This window comes from Euprymna scolopes, chromosome 5 (assembly GCF_053919585.1).
Source record: "Euprymna scolopes isolate OS-2025 chromosome 5, ASM5391958v1, whole genome shotgun sequence".
NCBI lineage: Eukaryota > Metazoa > Mollusca > Cephalopoda > Sepiida > Sepiolidae > Euprymna > Euprymna scolopes.
The window spans coordinates 84879981-84899035 of NC_136486.1; the positions used below are offsets into that span (position 1 = coordinate 84879981).

General features: G+C 33.6%; 2 protein-coding genes across 3 annotated transcripts in view; one reads left to right on the forward strand and one right to left on the reverse strand.

Annotated features, from left to right (window-relative positions):
- Positions 1-10041, reverse strand: part of LOC145276915 (uncharacterized) — a 50650-nt gene extending 40609 nt beyond the window's left edge. Inside the window, exon 1 of one of the 2 annotated variants that reach the window (XM_080128380.1) lies at positions 9804-10041. The gene's annotated coding sequence lies outside the window, so the exon portion shown is untranslated. Of the gene's footprint in view, positions 1-9375; positions 9621-9803 lie in introns of those variants that run through there. The other variant, XM_080128379.1, reaches the window with a different exon arrangement.
- Positions 10042-10228: 187 nt separating this feature from the next.
- LOC145276917 (lysosomal acid glucosylceramidase-like) overlaps positions 10229-19055 on the forward strand; it is a 78062-nt gene continuing 69235 nt past the window's right edge. The window contains exon 1 of the mRNA XM_080128383.1: positions 10229-10469. Coding sequence (XP_079984509.1) covers positions 10400-10469 — 70 coding nt within the window. The 5' untranslated portion in view covers positions 10229-10399. The remainder of the gene's footprint in view (positions 10470-19055) is intronic.

The following is a 19055-nucleotide window of genomic DNA, read 5'->3' on the forward strand; positions in this document are numbered from 1 at the left end:
AGGGAAAAAGTTAAATTTAACAACTTTTTGAGGGGATGGAGGGATTGGACGGTCCTTTCCATTTTTTGAGCCAGACAAAAACCCAAATTATTTTTTTTTTAACCCAACTTTAAGCTAACTCTGTTATTGCCTTTTGTAACAATTATTTGTTGAGTATTTGTTTTGGTTTTCTTTTGTTTCTTTTTTCACCCTTTTTTTCTCTCCTAAAAATTATTAACAATTATTGACAATAAGTTTACGATTAAGTAAATTGACAAGTTGTTGTCTGCTTTTCTAACTTTCTTATGTGATAAGTGCTTCTGCATCTTCCAATTGTTTATGTAAACAGTTAGAAAATCTGAACGAAAAGTTGGTTTTGTTTGGTTCTAAAGCTATACCAATAATAAATATTTAATCAACTGATTGCAATGCATTTTCAAGTGCAATCGTTGCTATAAAAATGGGCCATTTCTCTCCACATTAAAAAACGACTCTAGTGTCTAACTCTGTCCCGTGGGGAGGCATTGTAAATAGGAAAAATTACTATTTTTTCTCTCAACTCCAATATCTTCATCAATTCATATTGTTTAAAATAAATTTTTATGTACATTTAATTTTAATTTGTAAATGAAAAATGAAATGAAAAAAATGCATAGTAAACTTTTTCTGTAATCATAAAGATCAAAACAGTTTCTTACAAAATTTGAAAAAGTTAATGTGCATCTATATATATATAAAAGTGAACGTTTCTGTGTGTGTGTGTGTGTGTGTGTGTGTGTGTGTGTGTGAAATCCTAGTACATCTGTAAATGTTAAAGTGTGTGTGTGTACATTTCCCTATGCAATAACTCTGTGAATTTTCAGTCTACATATTCGAAATTTGATATACAGGGTACTGAGATTTGGGAAAAATCTTTGTAATCCGTTTTCGGCCAGAAATTTGGCTGTTAAGGACAGTTTAATAATTTGACCTTTGAGAACTCTACCAAACTCCTCCGCCAATTTTGGGGATAAACAAATTTTAGATATAGGTTCCTTGGACATGGATCTAACTTAATAACTTGATTTCAGCCCAAAACAATAAATGTTAAGGGGTCATAATAGGGGTCAAAGTTTAAAAAAAATTGACCTCTGTGGTCTCTACCAATTTACTCAGACAATTTCTGGTCTAAACATTTGAAATTTTATATAAAGGGTATTCAGAGATAGGGCAAGCTTTTTAATAGGTTTGGGTCGAAAATTTGAGCTATCAATATATAAATGTATTTATGTTTGCATGTCTGCCTAAAACTTTTGACAGAGGTGACGGATTTTCACAAGATCAGTATTGTTTTGAAGATCGACCCTTCAGACGACAAATACCGAAAAATTGGCTAAAAACATTAATTTCTTCACCCTCAACTGGGCACATTTCTACAGGGAGGGGGGTCACTTTTTTTGCCGATATTTTCAAAAGTCATCCCCTCTTTTCGATTGTCAAGCCTTAATTTAAATCTATGTCACTTCTGGTTTGACGGTGATCGTAACAGTAAAGACGTCACGTTTTTTTCCCATTCTTTTCCTCCTTTACAGTCGGGTTCGAGCCTGCCTTCTTACTACCACTTTTTTTTTTTTTTGCTGAACAAACACCTCCAAACACCCGGGCAACACCGGGCACCCATGCTAGTAAATGAATAACAATATAGCTTTATTCCAAAACCCAAGGTTTTATTTATCTTAACAATCAGTTCTTTTAACGTCGCAAAACTTTAGTAAATTTTACAGACCTATTTCAGTTATGGAGTACAGTCAAGATTTTTATGTTAACATTGAATTTTTCCTTATGGCATCATCAGAAAAAAATATAATCAGAAAAAAAAAACAGAAATCTTTCTTGGAAAGAAATAAGTATAACCATATAATGTTGGAAATGAAGCACGTAAAAGAATTCACATTGCGTGTTTATTTAAGTTTCTATCTTCAGAATCTTGTATAAAACATGAAACCGACAAGCTCTCTCACTTCTCCCTGCTGGCTGGCAGCAGAAATCACCTGGGCTCTTTGGCGCCAGGTTAACGTGAGTACCACAAGCCAACATGGCTATCTTTCTAATGCTATGGCACTCTATAATCCTTTGTCCACAAGCGATACACACACAAACTTTCTTTATCATGCTACAGGACTGCTTACATTTTCACATCAGAAACACTTTTAACGACTACTATAAATACAGGCGCGCACGAACACTGAACTCACCTACAATACGTAAACACACTGAATACATTTTTTTTTTAAGTACATTTTCACCCCAAACAAGGCACATTGCCACTTTAATGTATGGAGCTACTATCAGGGAATAAGCTACAGGGGTACTATGTGTGGAGTTGGGCACAAGATGTCGGTTCACGTTACACTTGAACTTCTGCATGCTAGTACAGTTGGGGGAGCAGGAACCCGGAAGGGAATTCCAAAGTCTAGCGGTTCTGGGGAAGAAACTACTGGAGTAGAAGGCTCTCTTACATCTAGGAATCTCTAGTTTGAAGGGGTGGGATTTAGCTGCTTGTCGGAAGTATTTACGTCGATATATATCAAATTTCGAGTCTGTAGGCTTAAAATTGACAGAGTTATTGCATAGGGAAATGTACACAGACACACACACAGACAAACACGTTCACTTTTATAGATATATAAACTAGCAATTCCGTTCGTCTTTGCGCGGGCCCTATGTACTGTTCATAACTTTATGTGCATATGTATATATTAAAAAGTGTGAATATGTACGGTAATGTCTTTCTATATAATAGGCTTCCTTAACTACCATAGAGAAATATTGGTAGAAACCGCAGAAGTCAAATTTTTAACTTTGACCCCAATTTTGACCCCTTAACATTTATTGTTTTGAGTTCAAATTATATTAAAATGTTGGACCCATGTCCAAGTAACCCACATCTAAAATTTCAAGTGTTTAGACCAAAAATTGGCAGAGGAGTTTGGTAGAGTTTGCAAAAGTCAGCTCTGTAAACTTTGAACTTTTGTCAGCCAAATTTTCGCCCAAAAACTGATTAAAAAGCTTGCTGTATGTCTGAATACCCTTAGTGTAAATTTAAAATGTTTAGACCCAAAATTGGCTTAATAGTTTGCTAGAGACCGCAAAGGTAAAATCTTTTGGATTTTGACTCCTTGGAAGCCAAATTTTCAGAAAAAAAAAAAAAAAAAAAAAAAAAAACAATCAAAAAGCTTTCCCTATGTCTGAATACACTTTATGTAAAATTTCAAATGTTTAGACCAAAAATTGTCTGAATAATTTGGTAGAGACCACAGAGATCAAATTTTTTTTAAAACTTTGACCCCAATTACGACCCCTTAACATTTATTGTTCTGGGCTCAAATTAAATTATAAAGTTAGATCCATGTCCGAGGAACGTATATCTAAAATTTCAAGTGTTTAGACCCAAAATTGGCGGAGGAGTTTGGTAGAGTTCTCAAAGGTCAAATCGTTGAACTTTGACCCCTTAACAGCAAAATTTCTGGCCAAAAACCGATTTTCCCAAATCTCCATATTACGTATCTAAAATTTTGAGTCTGTAGACCGAAAATTGACAGAGGAAATGTACACAGACAGACACACAAACTATTTGGTAGGGAAATGTACACAGACAGACACACAAACAGACAGACATTTTCACTTTTATATATATACATATATATATATAGATATAGATAGATTGGACGCAATATGTAGTAATGACTGAAAAAACTTTTAAAAAAAAAAAAGACTCATGTGCCACCACCAAGAATCGAAACCAAAACGTTCAGCTCACGATTTATTTTTGCCTCTGTCGTCAATGACTGGGCTATGAAGACATTTATAATGCAAGGCTAAAAATTAAACATGAACCAATATATTGCAATGGCTACTACATCATGCATTCGTAATGCTGGCGTTCGACCTTCATCTGGCAAATTTCTGTTTTTTTAATTTTCACACTTTTGCACCGATTTTTCCCAGGTAAAACCTAAATATAAAGTTTTGCATGGATTAGACCAAAAACTCTAGCAGGAGTTTGGTAGGCAAAATTTGTTAAACAAAAATATATACGTATACATAAATATATATGGAAACAGTTTTGTGTTTACTATAACCTTTTTATGCAAATATTATGCAAGTATAAATTATGTAGAATATCTGCATTAATTACACATAATAGTTAACTCTAGATGATCATACCATAAGAAAACCGAAGCAACTAATAGGAAATTAATTAAAATGAATGCTTAAAAGAATATGCAAATTAGCTAGATCTTTTGATAGTGAATGCAATTCCACAACCCATATATAAGAAAGTTGTATTTTCTTTTTAAATAAATAGAAAAGAGAGTTGCCTTTTTTCTGTTGTTCTTGGCCTTCGGGCTGGGATCAAAGTGTCTGACGATGCTGCACATAAGTTAATTGGTTCTTGGTCAATGTAGGGGAAACCCTTCATACTGAGACAATTACTATTTTTTTGGATACTGCCAGAGTTCTCCCTTTTTACCCTTGTTTTAGGGGAGCTCGTTTAAGCCCACATTAAAAACGACCTTATGTCTAATTTGCTTTCGTCAGGAAGCAAATAAATACATAAATAAATAGAAAAGAGGGGTTTTAATATGAATATCAATACACACACACAAAAAAAACGAATTTATAGGAGTATATATTGCAATCACTTGTGCCCCCACGACGCGAGCACCCTCGACAAACCCGACAGGCTACTAGATCCCACCCCCACACTGTAGAGGTCCCTAGATGTAAAAGATCTTTTTACTCCAATAGTTTCTTCCCCAGAACCGCAAGACTCTGGAATTCCATTCCAGGTCCCTGCTTCCCCAACAGTACTGACGTGCAGAAGTTCAAGTGTAACGTGAACCGACACCTTGCTGCCCAAATCCCTACATAGTACCCCAGTAGTTGTTGCCCCTGATAGTAGCCCCCTACACCAAAGTGGCAATTTGCCTTGTTTGGGGTGAAAATGTAATTAAAAAAAAAAAAATAATATATATATATAGTCTAAAGCTTTGAATAAAAAAAATGTAAATAAAAATAAAGTTTAAATTCCCGGAAGGAAAAAAAAAAATAATAACTTTAACCTATCACAGACTTAGCACCTACTTAATCCGACTTCTAAAAAGTTTATAATGACAAAAGAGAATTCATTTATATAAGGATGAAAAAAAAGCATTAACGAAAGTTGTTAAATAGAAATAGACTTAGCACTTGCATAAGCTGATTTCGCAAAAGTCTTCAATTTTAAAACAGAATTTAACTACATAAGGATGAAAAGAGAAAACCTTAACTAAAATTTTGTATATATATATATATAAGTTAAAAATCCAATATAGGTTGCAAAATTTTTAAGAGAGAATCTTTCAGCTGCTCCTGTTTACAAAACCAAATTCTACTTTTTGGGGGCAATTACATGTGAAGACCCTGAAAAACTTGGGGTTGAAATATATTAGAATTAAAGATCGGAGAGGATTAGTTTGCATATAAATTTAGTGATTGATCACCCATTTCCAGGCCATTTTCTAACCGGATAGCATTTCAAGTGCATAACCAGGAGTTTTTTTTCCCCTTTTTTAGTAAAAGATAAGTTCCGTGCAATTTCTTTTTTATTAGGGAGGGGCATGCTGAAAAAAAAAAATAATTAGCTTTCATCATTATAAAAATTAATTATTATTGACAAAAGAATATTGAATCAAGAAAATAATACATTTATAAAGAATATTTTAAAAACATTTTGAAAAAACATTTTAGAAAATTAAGAAAAGAAACACCCCCCTTCCAAAAATAACATCAACCCTACCATTAATTCTAAGTCTGAGTGGCAAGCATAACTCCAAAACTTCCACTAATCTTACCACTAACCTTAAGTTCGATTGGCAGCACTCCCACAAAACCCTCCCTCCATTAAGTTCTAGCATCATCAACCGCTCTTAATATTATCGCTATCTCTCATTTGAGTGGAATTTTTCCACAAGTTTTTTGGGTGCTTACACTGGCCTAGAAAAGTAGACTTTATTTTAGTTTTTAAATGTTTGTATAAAAAAAAAAAATCTTTGTAATTTTTTTAGGAAGATGGCTTTGCTTCTTGAATTTCGGATTAATGGTAGGATTAAGGGAGGGTTTTTTAAGTGGAGGTTACCACTTGGATTTAGGATTAGAGGTGGGGGGGGGAAGCTTTCAACACGGGCTGAGGGTTTGTGGAAGGGTAATTGCATGCATTTTTGACTATTTAGCATGAAAAAAAATAAATAAATACTAACTCTCCTCTCAGAAACTATGCAAAATTTATCTCCAAGGGCAAAAAAAAAAAGAAAAAAAAAGAGAGTTAACTGCCCTAAAAAATTAGAATGGTCCGGAAATGGAAGATCATTTTACATTCAATTTATATGAGAAACTCATTCCCCCATTAAATTCTAAAATGATTGTTGTTTTTTTTTTTGTTTTTTTTTTCTGTTTCGACTCTCTGTCAATTTTTTCAGAGTGCTCACAAGTAATGACCTAAAAAAAATAGAATTTTGGAGGAGGGGGGAGAGGTGATTCAACGAAGGGTTTTGATGGAGGTTGATATAGCTGAGGGTCTTTCTTATCTACAACCAAAGAACATGGAAAAACCGTTTTTAAATGCTACCTCAAAACTCTTAGTTAACCCTAGTAAACCTTAGTCGAGGTAGCAACCCCACCAAACAAACAAACAACATGATCACATCAAATAGTTCATTAAAAACGTTTGCATGTTCATAAGCGTTATCTGATCTGATAAGAAAACCGTTAAATTTATATGCGAACCTGATCCCTCAGTGTAAATTCTAAAATAATTGCTTTGGGTTCTTTTGCAAATTTTTCCAAATATGTACGAATAATCGCCTAAAAGATGGAAACTCATTTTCTTAGAGGAATGGGTGGTGATTTAGCTGAGGATCATCATCTACAATAATACCCTAAAAATACATTTGATTAAATATGCGAAAGAGATTCGAACTGTCCATGCAATGCAAACAGTTAAATCAAGTCTTTTGGCAATTTGCAGCAGACAAATATTTTTTTTTTTTTTTTTTTTACGTAAACCTTACGTTAGAACCTCGAAATCCCTCTAAAATTTTGACAGCGAGCGTTTCAGTTGTTGTTTCTTCATAATCTGAGAATTTATTGTTCAATAAATCTCAGCAATACTCACCTCATAATCCTGTGAATCCTGTTTTTTTTTTTCTTTTAAATAACTTATTTTGTTTATCACCATACAGTGTATGGCGATAAACAAAATTAGTTATTTATTTGGTCCATACACGTGTAGATCATCTACTGTAGATGTATTTACTTGGAAGTGTTTGGACGAAGTTGTTATACTGGTTGGTTAAAAAAAACAAAACAAAAAAAAAAAAACAGTTTGCTTGAAAGCAGCAGCAGCCGCCGCAACCGTAACTGCTGATTATTCATCATCTAATGTAAAAGTTAAGAAATGTGGAAATCACTCCAGACAAGGCATGAAGTTATGAACCCACTTGATGTGGCAAGACTGGAGTTTAGGTGGAAAAATAATCTCGAACCCTTTATCACATAAAAGGAACTAATTTCCCTAATCACCGGTACGTTACTACGTCAATAATATAGGTATTTCAGAAGTTGTTTTTGAAAACAACTTAAAGAAGCCCAACTTTTTACTTATTTATTTTAAAACGTTTCATGATCTTTTTTTCACGATATCTTTCTTCTCTCATTTTTTACTTCTTTATTTTAAACAACATTTTTTAATTTTAAACAGAACGTTCCACGATATCTTAAGCACCTTTTTTTTTAGCACGGTAACAAAAATACATAAGTACCGAAGGTTTTATAATTAATAAATTTAAATTTGAAATAGAGAAATAATAAATTGCAAGAGAATACGCGTGTTTAATATTAATTTGTATCGTTGGTATTATTATACAAACACCGTGACAGGGTTAGGGTTAGGGTTAGGTTTAGGGTTTAGGGTTAGGGTTAGGGGTAGGGTTAATTCGCTGTCACGGTGTTTGTATAGTTTTACCGTATCGTTTATAACTACTCACGTAATTTAATAATAATCACGCGATTCAATTTTTAATTAAAAAAATATTGTTTAAACTTAAACTTTAAAAAGTCTGATAATTTATTATTTCTATTTATGTATTGTTTATCATTAAGGTACTAGTGCAAGTGCATAGAGCGATCTGCCGATCCGGACGTAAATAATAACGTTGAGTTTGTATTACTGTACACATAGATTGGAAAAAGTTGTCAAAAAACAAATATATAACAAATAAATGTTATCAAAGGCAAGATAAGTTACTTTTCTATTAAACTGGATATAATTTTCGTGTTTTTATTCAATTTAACATGTTTATTCAGCTCGAAAAGCATACAGTGTTTACCGATGTATTGGAAAATTCAAGATGGCGGCCGATTCTCTCTTTAACACGGTAAGTTTGGAAAAAGGTGTAATAAATAATAAACTAGACAAAATACTGTTAGAAATTCGCTCAATATATGTTACCGTGACATAGGTTGACATATATTCGGTGGGTTTTTAATAGTATTTTGTATAGTTTTTTATTTATAACACCTTTTCCCAAACTTATCGTGTTAAAGAGAGAATCAGACGCCATCTTGAATTTTCCAATACATCGGTAAACACTGTATGGTTTTCGAGCTGAATAAATATGTTACATTGAATAAAAACACAAAAAATATATCCAGTTTGGTAGAAAAGTAACTTATCTTGCCTTTGATAACATTTATTTGTTATATATTTGTTTTTTGACAACTTTTTCGAATCTATGTGTACAGTAATACAAACCCATAACGTTATATTTAAAAAGCCATTCTTAATATGGGGAGGGGAGAGTGTTTTGTACATATTCTATACTTCAACCTTACAATTGAATAAAAAAAACATCAAAACTTTAATTAAACATGGAAATACGATTTAAAAAAATAGCGCGGATCACTCTCTGCACTAGTACCTTCATTAAAAAAGGTATTGTGTAAAAAAAAAAAAAAAACACGGAACATATAAGACATTTAAATATGAATAGAACTTTTCATAATTGTAACCTACGAAAACCTTTTTTATTTTAATTAAAAGCAATATAAAAAGAAGTTGTTTTTTTTTTTTTTTTTTTTTAAGTTGTTTTCAAAAACAACTTCTGAAATACCAATATTGTTTATATATTATTGACATAGTAACGTACACCGGTGATTAGGGAAATTAGTTCTTTTTATGTGATAACGGGTTCGAGATTGTTTTTCCACCTAAACTCCAGTCTTGCCCTTGATGTAAGGAACTAAAAAGAAAATACCCTTCCAAGGTAAAAAAATAAAAATAAATAAAAATAAATAAATTAATTAAAAATAACCCACGATAAGTTTTGGTAGATAGCTTTAAACCCAGAAAACAGCAATTCTCTCCTCTTTGTCAGCAGGCAGCATCGCTCATGGAATGTGAGGACTAAATGACAAAATAAGGAAAGAGAGATTAATGAGACTGACAAAAGTAAACTCAAAGTTCAGTTTCACTCTTCTTTTAAGAAGTTTTATAAAAAACCAAACCCCGCCCAAAAAGTTTAATGGAATTTAACATTATGAAAAAAAAAAAAAAAAAAAAAAAAAAATCTAGAAAGCGTGAAAAATTGAATAAAGTTCGATTTTATATAAATTAAAAGCAATCATTTAAAAAGAATACTAATATGAGAAAAAGTACTAATTTAGATTAAAATCTGTTATCTAATATTCGCCCGAATTATGGAGAGGGAGAGAGAGAGAGAGAGAAAGAAATTAAGTCCACCAACCTTAAACAACTTAACGGAGTCTTGTTGCAAAACGTTGCTTTAAAAATTAAAAAAGTAGCGTTTTAATTTTTTTCTTTTAATCTGGAGATTTTAGTCTTGAATAAACATAGTAAAAGTTTTACAATAATTAAAAAAAAAAGAAAGAAAAATAGCACGTTCCGTCCGTAGAAATAAGTATTCTTTTTTAAATAAGATTTTCAAGTTAAATTTAATTATTTGGTGAGCCCCCCCCCCTCCCAATAACCTTATTATTTGAACACGGTACGTATTCTGCATAAAAAATATTGAAAATTTTGAAGGTGTGTAGTTTTATTTTAACAAACCCCCCACTCTATGTTTTTAAAAAGGATTTCGAAATTCGAACAAAGTACAAATTAAAGCTATTGTTACAAGTGAATTGGCCTTGATAAAAAAGATTAGAGCTTAAAGTTATCGGTGCAAACTGCAACTTCCGCGCGCAAAACTGAAAGTCTGCAATTAAGACTTGTTTTCTTTTGCTGTTCGACAACGATTATTTATTTATTTTTTTTATTTTTTAAATGAAATTATGTTGAAAGTTTCACACTAAAAATTTGTAAAACAAGCAAAAAAAAAAAATGTTTACAACGACGAGGACTCGAATATATATTATTATTTTGTCATTAATACAACTTTATTTTTCTCACGGTAAGTTTTTAAAAACAATTTTAAACTTCGAGAAGCTCTTTTAACCATTTTAATTAGTCTATTGATTATTTGAGAAAATGAAAGATCGGAGTAAAAAATATCGAACTGGAAGAATTATTTCAAGTAAGGGGTATTTTGTTTTTGTTTTTTCTTAACACGTTTTTATTTGCGTCGCAAGAATACTAAGCTTAGTATTATTGCGCCATGATATATATATCTACATTTTTTTTTTTTTTTAAGATAAGGATGTCTATTGGAATGGCTGGCTGTCGAATGAGCTGCTATATTTTATCGCGTGGTTTTGTTTTTCGCAACAGCGGTGACATGAGAAATTAGTTCACCATGTAAATATACCCGCTTAAGGATTTTCGTTTGCCGGCTTCTTGGCTATAAGGCGAAATTAGAACGCATTTTCGACTGCTATCTCGGACTTTCGGTAAATGAATTGAAGCGCCGAAAGCGGTTAGCATATTTTCGTCAACTACATTTAAAAAAATAAACAGTTCAAATAATTAGAATTTTAGAAAATAAACAGTTCAAATTTTTGATAATTCAACAGTTCAAATAATTGGAATTTTACGAAATAAACAGTTCAAACAATTAGAATTAAAAAAAAACAAAAAAAAAACAGTCCACATGATTAGAATAGTTACACGTGGTTAGTTAACCCTGTAAAATTCTGTGATTTGTTTCACAATATTTATAAAAGCATCTGTCTGGGACATATCGCATATTTTAGGGTTAGGGTAATTTTCTGCCTCGACACCGCCTACGTCAGACGGCCTCTCCCCGAACTCAGAACAAGGCGGACGTCGGGACCATCTCCGTAAAGGATAACCAAGCGTCAATTATAAATATTAGGTTAATGTCAAGTTTCTTTACAACTCCCCAAAAAACTTTAAAAGACGACTTAGATAGGTTTTCGGTGGTGCTGAAAACGAATATCATATTTAAATTTGGGGAAGATAGTTTTCATGATATGAAGGAATTATTTCTTCAAAATGTGGGAGAGATCACTTTCTTATATAAATTTAACGTAAAATGAGCACCCACTTTCTGGCCACCTAGTAATTTCGGTAATCGTGAAGGAAGAGAGAGCCTGTTTCCTCCGTTTGACTGTTTGTTTGGTGGCGTTACTGTCTGTCCACCCAGTTAAGGAAGCACAAAATGTATATAATGGCACCCTTGAAATAAAAATAAATGTTTTTATTATATTTTAATTTTAAACATGTTTTTTGTTGTTTTTTTGCAAACATATTTAAGTTTTATTATTTTTTTTTCAAACATATTTACGTTTTTTTTTTTTTTTTTTTTTTTTTTTGCAAACATATTTAAGTTTTATTTTTCCAAACATTTAGGTTTTGTTGCTTGTTTATTTTCAAACATTTACGTTTTTTTTTTTTGCAAGCATAAACTAAATGTTTTTGCTATATTTTTCTTTTAAACATATTTATGGGTACAACTGTTTTTTCTGCGAGTATTTTTTACGCTCTTATAAAAAAAAAAAAAAAAAGAAAATCAACGTTTTTTTTTTTTGTTTTTTTTTTAATCTTTTTTATGCCCCCCCCCCTTTTTTCTTAATTTTTCTGCACTTATTTTACCTTTTCCGCGAGTATTTATATATATATTTGAAAAAGGATATTGTAAAACCTGAATCTTACTTGAAACTACTATTAAAACATAGCGCGGTACAATAAAGGCATAAGGAAACTTTTCAAAAAGAAAAATATTTAAAAAATATTTAGTTTATGCTTGCAAATGTTTGGAGAAAAAAAAAAACAAAAGAAACATGCTTAAAATTAAAATATAACAAAAACATTTATTTTTATTTCAAGGGTGCCATTATATACATTTTGTGCTTCCGTAATTGGGTGGACATACACTACAGTAACGCCACCTATAGTCAAACGGAGGAAACAGGCTCTCTTTCTTCACGATTACCGTAATTTCTTCATATCATTAACAAATTTAACTGATATTCGTTTTCAGCACCCCCCGAAAACCGGCGCTGCTTTTTCTTTTTTTTTTTTTTGGTTTTACTAAGAGATTCGTTCATTATTTAATTTAGTCGAAGGTTTGTTGCGGACCAGGATATAAAATAGCCTAACTCGCTACAAGAAAAAATAATGAAACGAATTGAATGAAGGAAACAAAGAACTCAAATGCTGGAATAAAATTAGCATCCTAACTTATGAAAAAATGAATGAATCTCTTAGTAAAAAAAGAGCGCTGGTTTTCGGGGGGGAGGGGGCTGAAAACGAATATCACAATTAAATTTGTTTTATGATGTGAAGAAATTACTAGATGATTAGAAATTGGGTGCTCATTTTATGTTAAATTTATATAAAAAGTGATCCCCCACTTTTTGAAAGAAATTAATTTCTTCATATCATGAAAACTTATCTGCCCCAAATTTAAATGTGATATTTGTTTTCAGCACCACCATTTAAAGTTTTTTGAGGAGTTGGAAAGAAACTTGATATTGTGAGAAATTTCTTTCTAACACAACTAAATATCCTCCCTGCAGAAGCAAATGAATTCCACAAACAAAAGCCATACCTTTCAAACTCAAAATTTATTCACAAGTAACAGCAATGAAATTTCTTTGGTTCTAGTATAGTCCTTTTGCAAAACGGTGGGCTGATTTGCATCCATACGCATGAAGCCTTTAGTCCGAATTCCTATTGTTGGAATGTTAGTTCATTGTTCCTTTAGAAGGATCCATGAATGTTCATGGTAAACTTGGCGGGAATGATGGTGCCTATAATTAGGCATAATGTGAGCCCCTTGGGACTCAAGATGAAATGAAATAAGATCCAATATTTGGAAAATAAACATCCAGAACAGTTCTTAAATGTCATCCTCAATTAGGATAAATACAGCAATATAAGTCATCTCTGCTTGTAGAGATGTGTCCTTTGTTCACCAACTGTTTGGTGTTCATGAAGGAATTGTCTTGGCTCCCTCGAGAGAGAGGGTCACTGTGTTGAGTCTATCCCAATGCCGAGTTTCTGTTAGACTGAAAAGTAAAAGCAAGATACAAAAAAAGGGTGCTAAGCAATTTACTTGACTCATTCAAAATTAACCAATTACAGACCGGCTACTAGCACTGTGTAGGTGGCCTAACTAGAAAGATGGTGTTGTTTTATGGAATTTCTCACAATATTGACCGAGTAATTAGTTGTATAAATGTCAAATTACACAAAAAAATTAATTAAATTCAAAATTGTTTCTTTATATTTTATAAAAATCCATGAAAACAATATTTCATTTACTGAAAATATAAATATTTAAAAACTTGGGCCAGTGTAAAAAGACAACACTTCAATGGAAGAAAACAAAGAATTTTTTCTTTTCGTATTTGACTCAAGTTTTGTTTGGCTAAGCGTAAAAAGTAAAGAAATTGAATTGGGCCCAACTCTCTTCTTGATCTACATCAATGATCTCCCAAAACACATACTTAAATCATTCATTGACATCTATGTTGATGACACGACCGTCTATGGCAACACATCAAAGGCCGTAAATGACAATGTTTTCTCTGATTCTCTCTCCTCTGATCTTGAGCGTGTGGTACAGTGGGGGAAGAGATGGCTGGTTACTTTTAATGCATCTAAAACCAAGCTCCTATCTTTACATCATCAATGCTCTGATCCCCATCTGGCCTCAATTGAAATGGATGGCTCTCGTTTTGGGGAGGCTCCATGTTTTGACAAGCTTCTGGGTTTGACCTTTACTCCTGATCTGAAGTGGAACACTTACATCAACTCTGTTGCCAAGGTCGCTGGGAAAATGGTGGGATCCTTCTACCGCTCCAGAAGATATCTCACTGCTGATGCAATTCTCTATCTATATAAAAGCCAAGTACGTCCAAGGATGGAGTTCTGCTGCCACATCTGGGCAGGAGCTGCTAAAAACAGCCTATTCTGCCTTGACACAGTACAAAATAGACTTTGTGGTTTAGTGGGGGATGCCCTTTTCTCTTCCCTGCAACCTCTCTCCCACAGAAGAGACATTGCGAGCCTGTCTTTGTTTTATCATTATTTCCATGGCAAGTGCTCATCTGCGCTCCAATCTCTGGTTTCCCCTCGCCAATCTTTCATGATAAACACCCGTCTAGCTGAAACCACTGTCAATAATTTTCCCTACTCTTTATCTGTACCTAAATCAAAATGTAGATTCCATGAACATAGCTTCTTTCTTAGAATTGCACACCTGTGGAACTCTCTTCCATTTGCCTGTTTCCCACCTGACTACAACTTGGATGTCTTCAAGTCCAACATAAACAAATTCCTGATGAACCGCCCCCTTAAGTAAGACGCTTTATCAAATCTCCAATACTAATGATTACTATGATATTATCCCATTGATTATTGTACACGCAATAATTCTTATCCCCGAGTGGCTTCTGAGCCTTGATAAGTGGTGACTACCATGTAAATAGAAAAAAAAAAACTAACTGATTTCTTTGTAATTTTGTTTATCTATACTTCACGATAACTCTTGAGTGTGCCCCAGGGGCTCTTTTAGGGCTAATAAAGCACTCCATTTTTGGGACTATTTTACCATATTTGTTCAATATTTTCTGTGTATGTCTATTTAGCAGTTTTACATGGTGCTGAACTCAAATTTAAATATGTTACGGCCTTGGGTACTTTTGGGGTAAAGCGGCAGGGCAAATGATGGACTAAGTCATTTCTTTTTTTGCATGGTGCAGAACTCAAATTTATATATGTTAAGGCCTAAAACTGTGCCGTTTGTTCATTTTCACCTGAGAACTTTTGGGACTAAATAGAGGGGGCAAATGCTGAACTTAGTCATTTTCTTTTATGCCTCATTCATTGTGCACTCATGAGGGACCATGCATGCTTCACGTGTTTTTTTTTTTGTGTGTGTGTTTGTGTGTGTGTGTGTGTGTTCATTATTAGAATGAAATTTGAATCATGAAAAACAATAATAAGATAGAAAAATAAATATTAATGAAAGTAATTTTCAAAGGCAGTTCGCGAAAATTGAGTTTTGCTAAATTGGCCTAAGATTTTCAGTTTTCAGAAAATAATCGCCTGTTGATTAATTTCAGCAAAACTTAATTTTCACTGGTTGTCTTCGAAAACTATTTTCATTCATAATTAATTCATTACCTTATTGTTTTTTGGAATTTTAAAATATGTTCATTATTGTGATATGACAATTAAGCAGATGCCATTGATTTGACGTGAAATTCAATATTTCAAATTTTGCTCCAATAACTGTTATATTTGTGACTTTTTGATACCAGTTGTTTGTTGTAAACTTCTGGCACCAGTTGTTAGATTTTGTGTTACAATATTCTTTTTGACACTTCTCCATTTTAGACTGCCAGGGAAAACTATTTCTTTTCATTTTTTGAAGAGTTCAACCGTAACAATAATAAAATTAACATATAATTAACAAGAAAGACAAACAAAATATTAAATTAATCATTTATTGAAGAAATGCAATGGATAAAATATCTTCTTGTTGATGAGGTTTCCAAGAAGAAGAAATAACAAAGTCCTGGCCACCAAGTTTAGAGTGAAATTAATTTTATTTGTCTCTTGTTGATAATAAGTTTCTGAAAAGAATAAATAACAAAGTCTTGTCATTAAGATGTTTTGTTGCTAATGTTGAGCAAACGGCTTCTGCTGCTATGAGACAGAAAGGGTGAAAACATTCATGTTTGTTGTTGCCACTGTCAGAGAAAGAGCGAAGACGCTTGTGTTAGTTGTTATTGCCGCTGTTAGAGAAAGAAAGAATGAAGACATTCGTGTTACTGTTAGGAAAGAGAGAGTAATCCATATGAGTCATTTAGACAACCTCCGCCACCGACTGCTGCTAACAGTTAATGATGCAAACCTTTATATAGTACACATGCAGATGAAGTTGAGAGCAGCAGTTTATGCTGCGATCAGAGGAAACATTTTGTTGTTATTGTGTTGCAATGTCACGATTATCCTTGTTGTGAGGAATATTCATTTCCCGGAGTCTGCATTTGTTTCCATTTAAACAGTCATCTGTGAAATTTAGATTAAGTTTGTCACTTGTAATCTTTTTATAGATATTTTATCAAATATTTCCGTATCTCATCTGTCAAATTTTTCTGACCTTCTCTTTCTTAGTGTAGCTATTTCCTTGGGCAATGTGCTTTGCTGGATAATTCTTAGCTTTAATGAACTTATATTGTAGTGGAAGGATGGGTACAAAAACCATAGTTTCTGACAATGGTAGCAGTCAATTAAATATCGTAGCTGAACACAGATCGGTGTTGAGACACTTGTAGTCTGTCTAAACTGTACGAACGAACTGACTAAACCAAGATGGCCGACTCCTATTTATATCACCACAAGCAAGGGAGGTAACCATGTAACTGAAGCAAGGGAGGTAACCAATGTCTACATTAACATTGCTGCTGTCCTCAAGTGAATAATTTATTTCTGATTTAACAAGTCCCTTAGAAGCTCAGACGAAGCTCCTGCCTTGGTCAAACAATCAGAGACCTGATCACAACCCTTGATCCATTCTATCTGTATCTCCCCTCTACTCTTCATTTCCTTCAGCCTTGCTACATCTATTCTCAATCGTCGATCGCTTACCAGATTGTTGGAATTCAATGTCTCCACAAGTGATGCATTATCTGTCTTGCAGAGAACGTCTGGCAATTTAGATAACTGAAATACCTCTTGTATCATAACCGCAGTCAAAACACCAGCATCAGCTCCCTCATTCAGAGCAAGAGTCTCTGAGGCCAATGGGCTTTTTGTCACTCTGTCCAATTTCTTTGACGCCCAACACATGGGGGCCATTTTGTCAGTACTTCCTCCAATAAAGACAACAAAACCACCCTGTGAAGATCCATCTTCCAGACTGGCATAAGAGGCATCAGTATAACACAAAATGTGTAAATCTGAGGGCTTTCCCAATTTTGGAAATGTTATAGAACCCTTCTTGGATTTCAATTTTGATAAGGCTTTATTCGCCTCAAATAAGGCTTTTACTTTGGGATGCTTTCCAGTGTTGCTCATTTTACACACATCAAAAGCTATATCAGGGCGTGTTTGAGTTGAAACCCACATCATCTGACCTGCAAGTCTCTTCAACTCATGCTTTTCTTCTTCATTCAGTTCATCATTTTTCCTCAGTATCCTCCCTTTGCTTATTTCTATTGGAGATATGGAAGATACATATAGATCTTGTTCTACAGTGATCCCATTTTCCTGTTGATTAACATTCAGTCCAACATATTTGAATGTTCCACTTTCATGAGATCCCACCTTAAATTTTTCTTTCAATGTTGCAATCACATCCCTTTCAAACTCTGTGTTTCCACAGAAAACAAAATCATCCACGTGCATAGCAAGAATTCCAGTCAAATTTCCTTTAATATCATGCCACAAAAACAATGCATTATCATAAGCACTTGCTACTCCTTTTAATTTAATCAAAGCCTGAGTAACTCTCTTGTACCATGCCCGTGGAGCATCATTCAATCCATAGATGCATCTTTTTAATTTCCACACTTGAGATTTAGGACAAACATCAGATGGTGGCCTCAGGTACACATCTCTCTCTAAAATACCACCTTGCAAAAAGGCTGAGGTAAAATCTATGGTCTGCAGCATCCAATTCTTTATTGATGCGGTTAGCATGACCATTCGCATAGCTTCACGGCTACATGTTGGGGAGTCCGTTTTCAGATTACTATTTTCTTCATAGCCTCGTGCTACAAGGCGAGCTTTCATTGTTTTCTGATTATCCTTGAATTTTTCAGTAATCACCCATCTTGTGGATATTGTTTTTTGACCTGTGTATGGCACACATTCAAATACTTCATAGGTGTTCATGTTTTTTATTTCTTTATGCTTGGCATCCATTACAGCTTTCGACTGCTCTTGTTCAGCGGTGAGCAGGACTACATTTTCCTGTTCAGTATATTGGGGCACTTCTCTCCAATGATCAATATGATTCCAGTTGATACAAACTTGATCCTCGTTTTCATCCTCAGGTTCTATATTGATCCAATGACTATATTTGCCAGTTGATTTAGGCTGTACTGACATAACCTTTCCTTTCTTCCACTCCTCACTTCCATTTATTTTATAAGTTATGGTCTTATTTCGGCCAGGTTTTTCAGTCTTATCTCTTAAACTGGTAGAACTATCAACAACTTCTTCTCTGTCTATATCTTCACTTTCTACCACTTGATTCTGCAACTCCTCCTCCTCAACTGAAAGGTATTCATTCTTCCCTTCTGTAGTGTTTCCCAGCATTTCAGCTTTTTTTGTTTTTTTTTCGTTGTTTTTATTCACTTTCATCAATTGGCTCGGATGCATCCTATAAAATGCTCCGCCATGTCTGATTAAGACAAACTGGCCTTCTCTGCCTAACACTTTTGCTGGACCACGCCATCCTTTAAAACCCTGCCTCCGATAATAGATTTGGTCTCCGGTAGCATAATCTTCATCAGCATAAGTTCTGACATTAGACCTGAGAGCTCTCCTAATTCTCTCACTGGACTCAGCTTCCAAAAAGTTTCTCCTTGCACTATGGAGAGCATTTAAATTTTTTCTC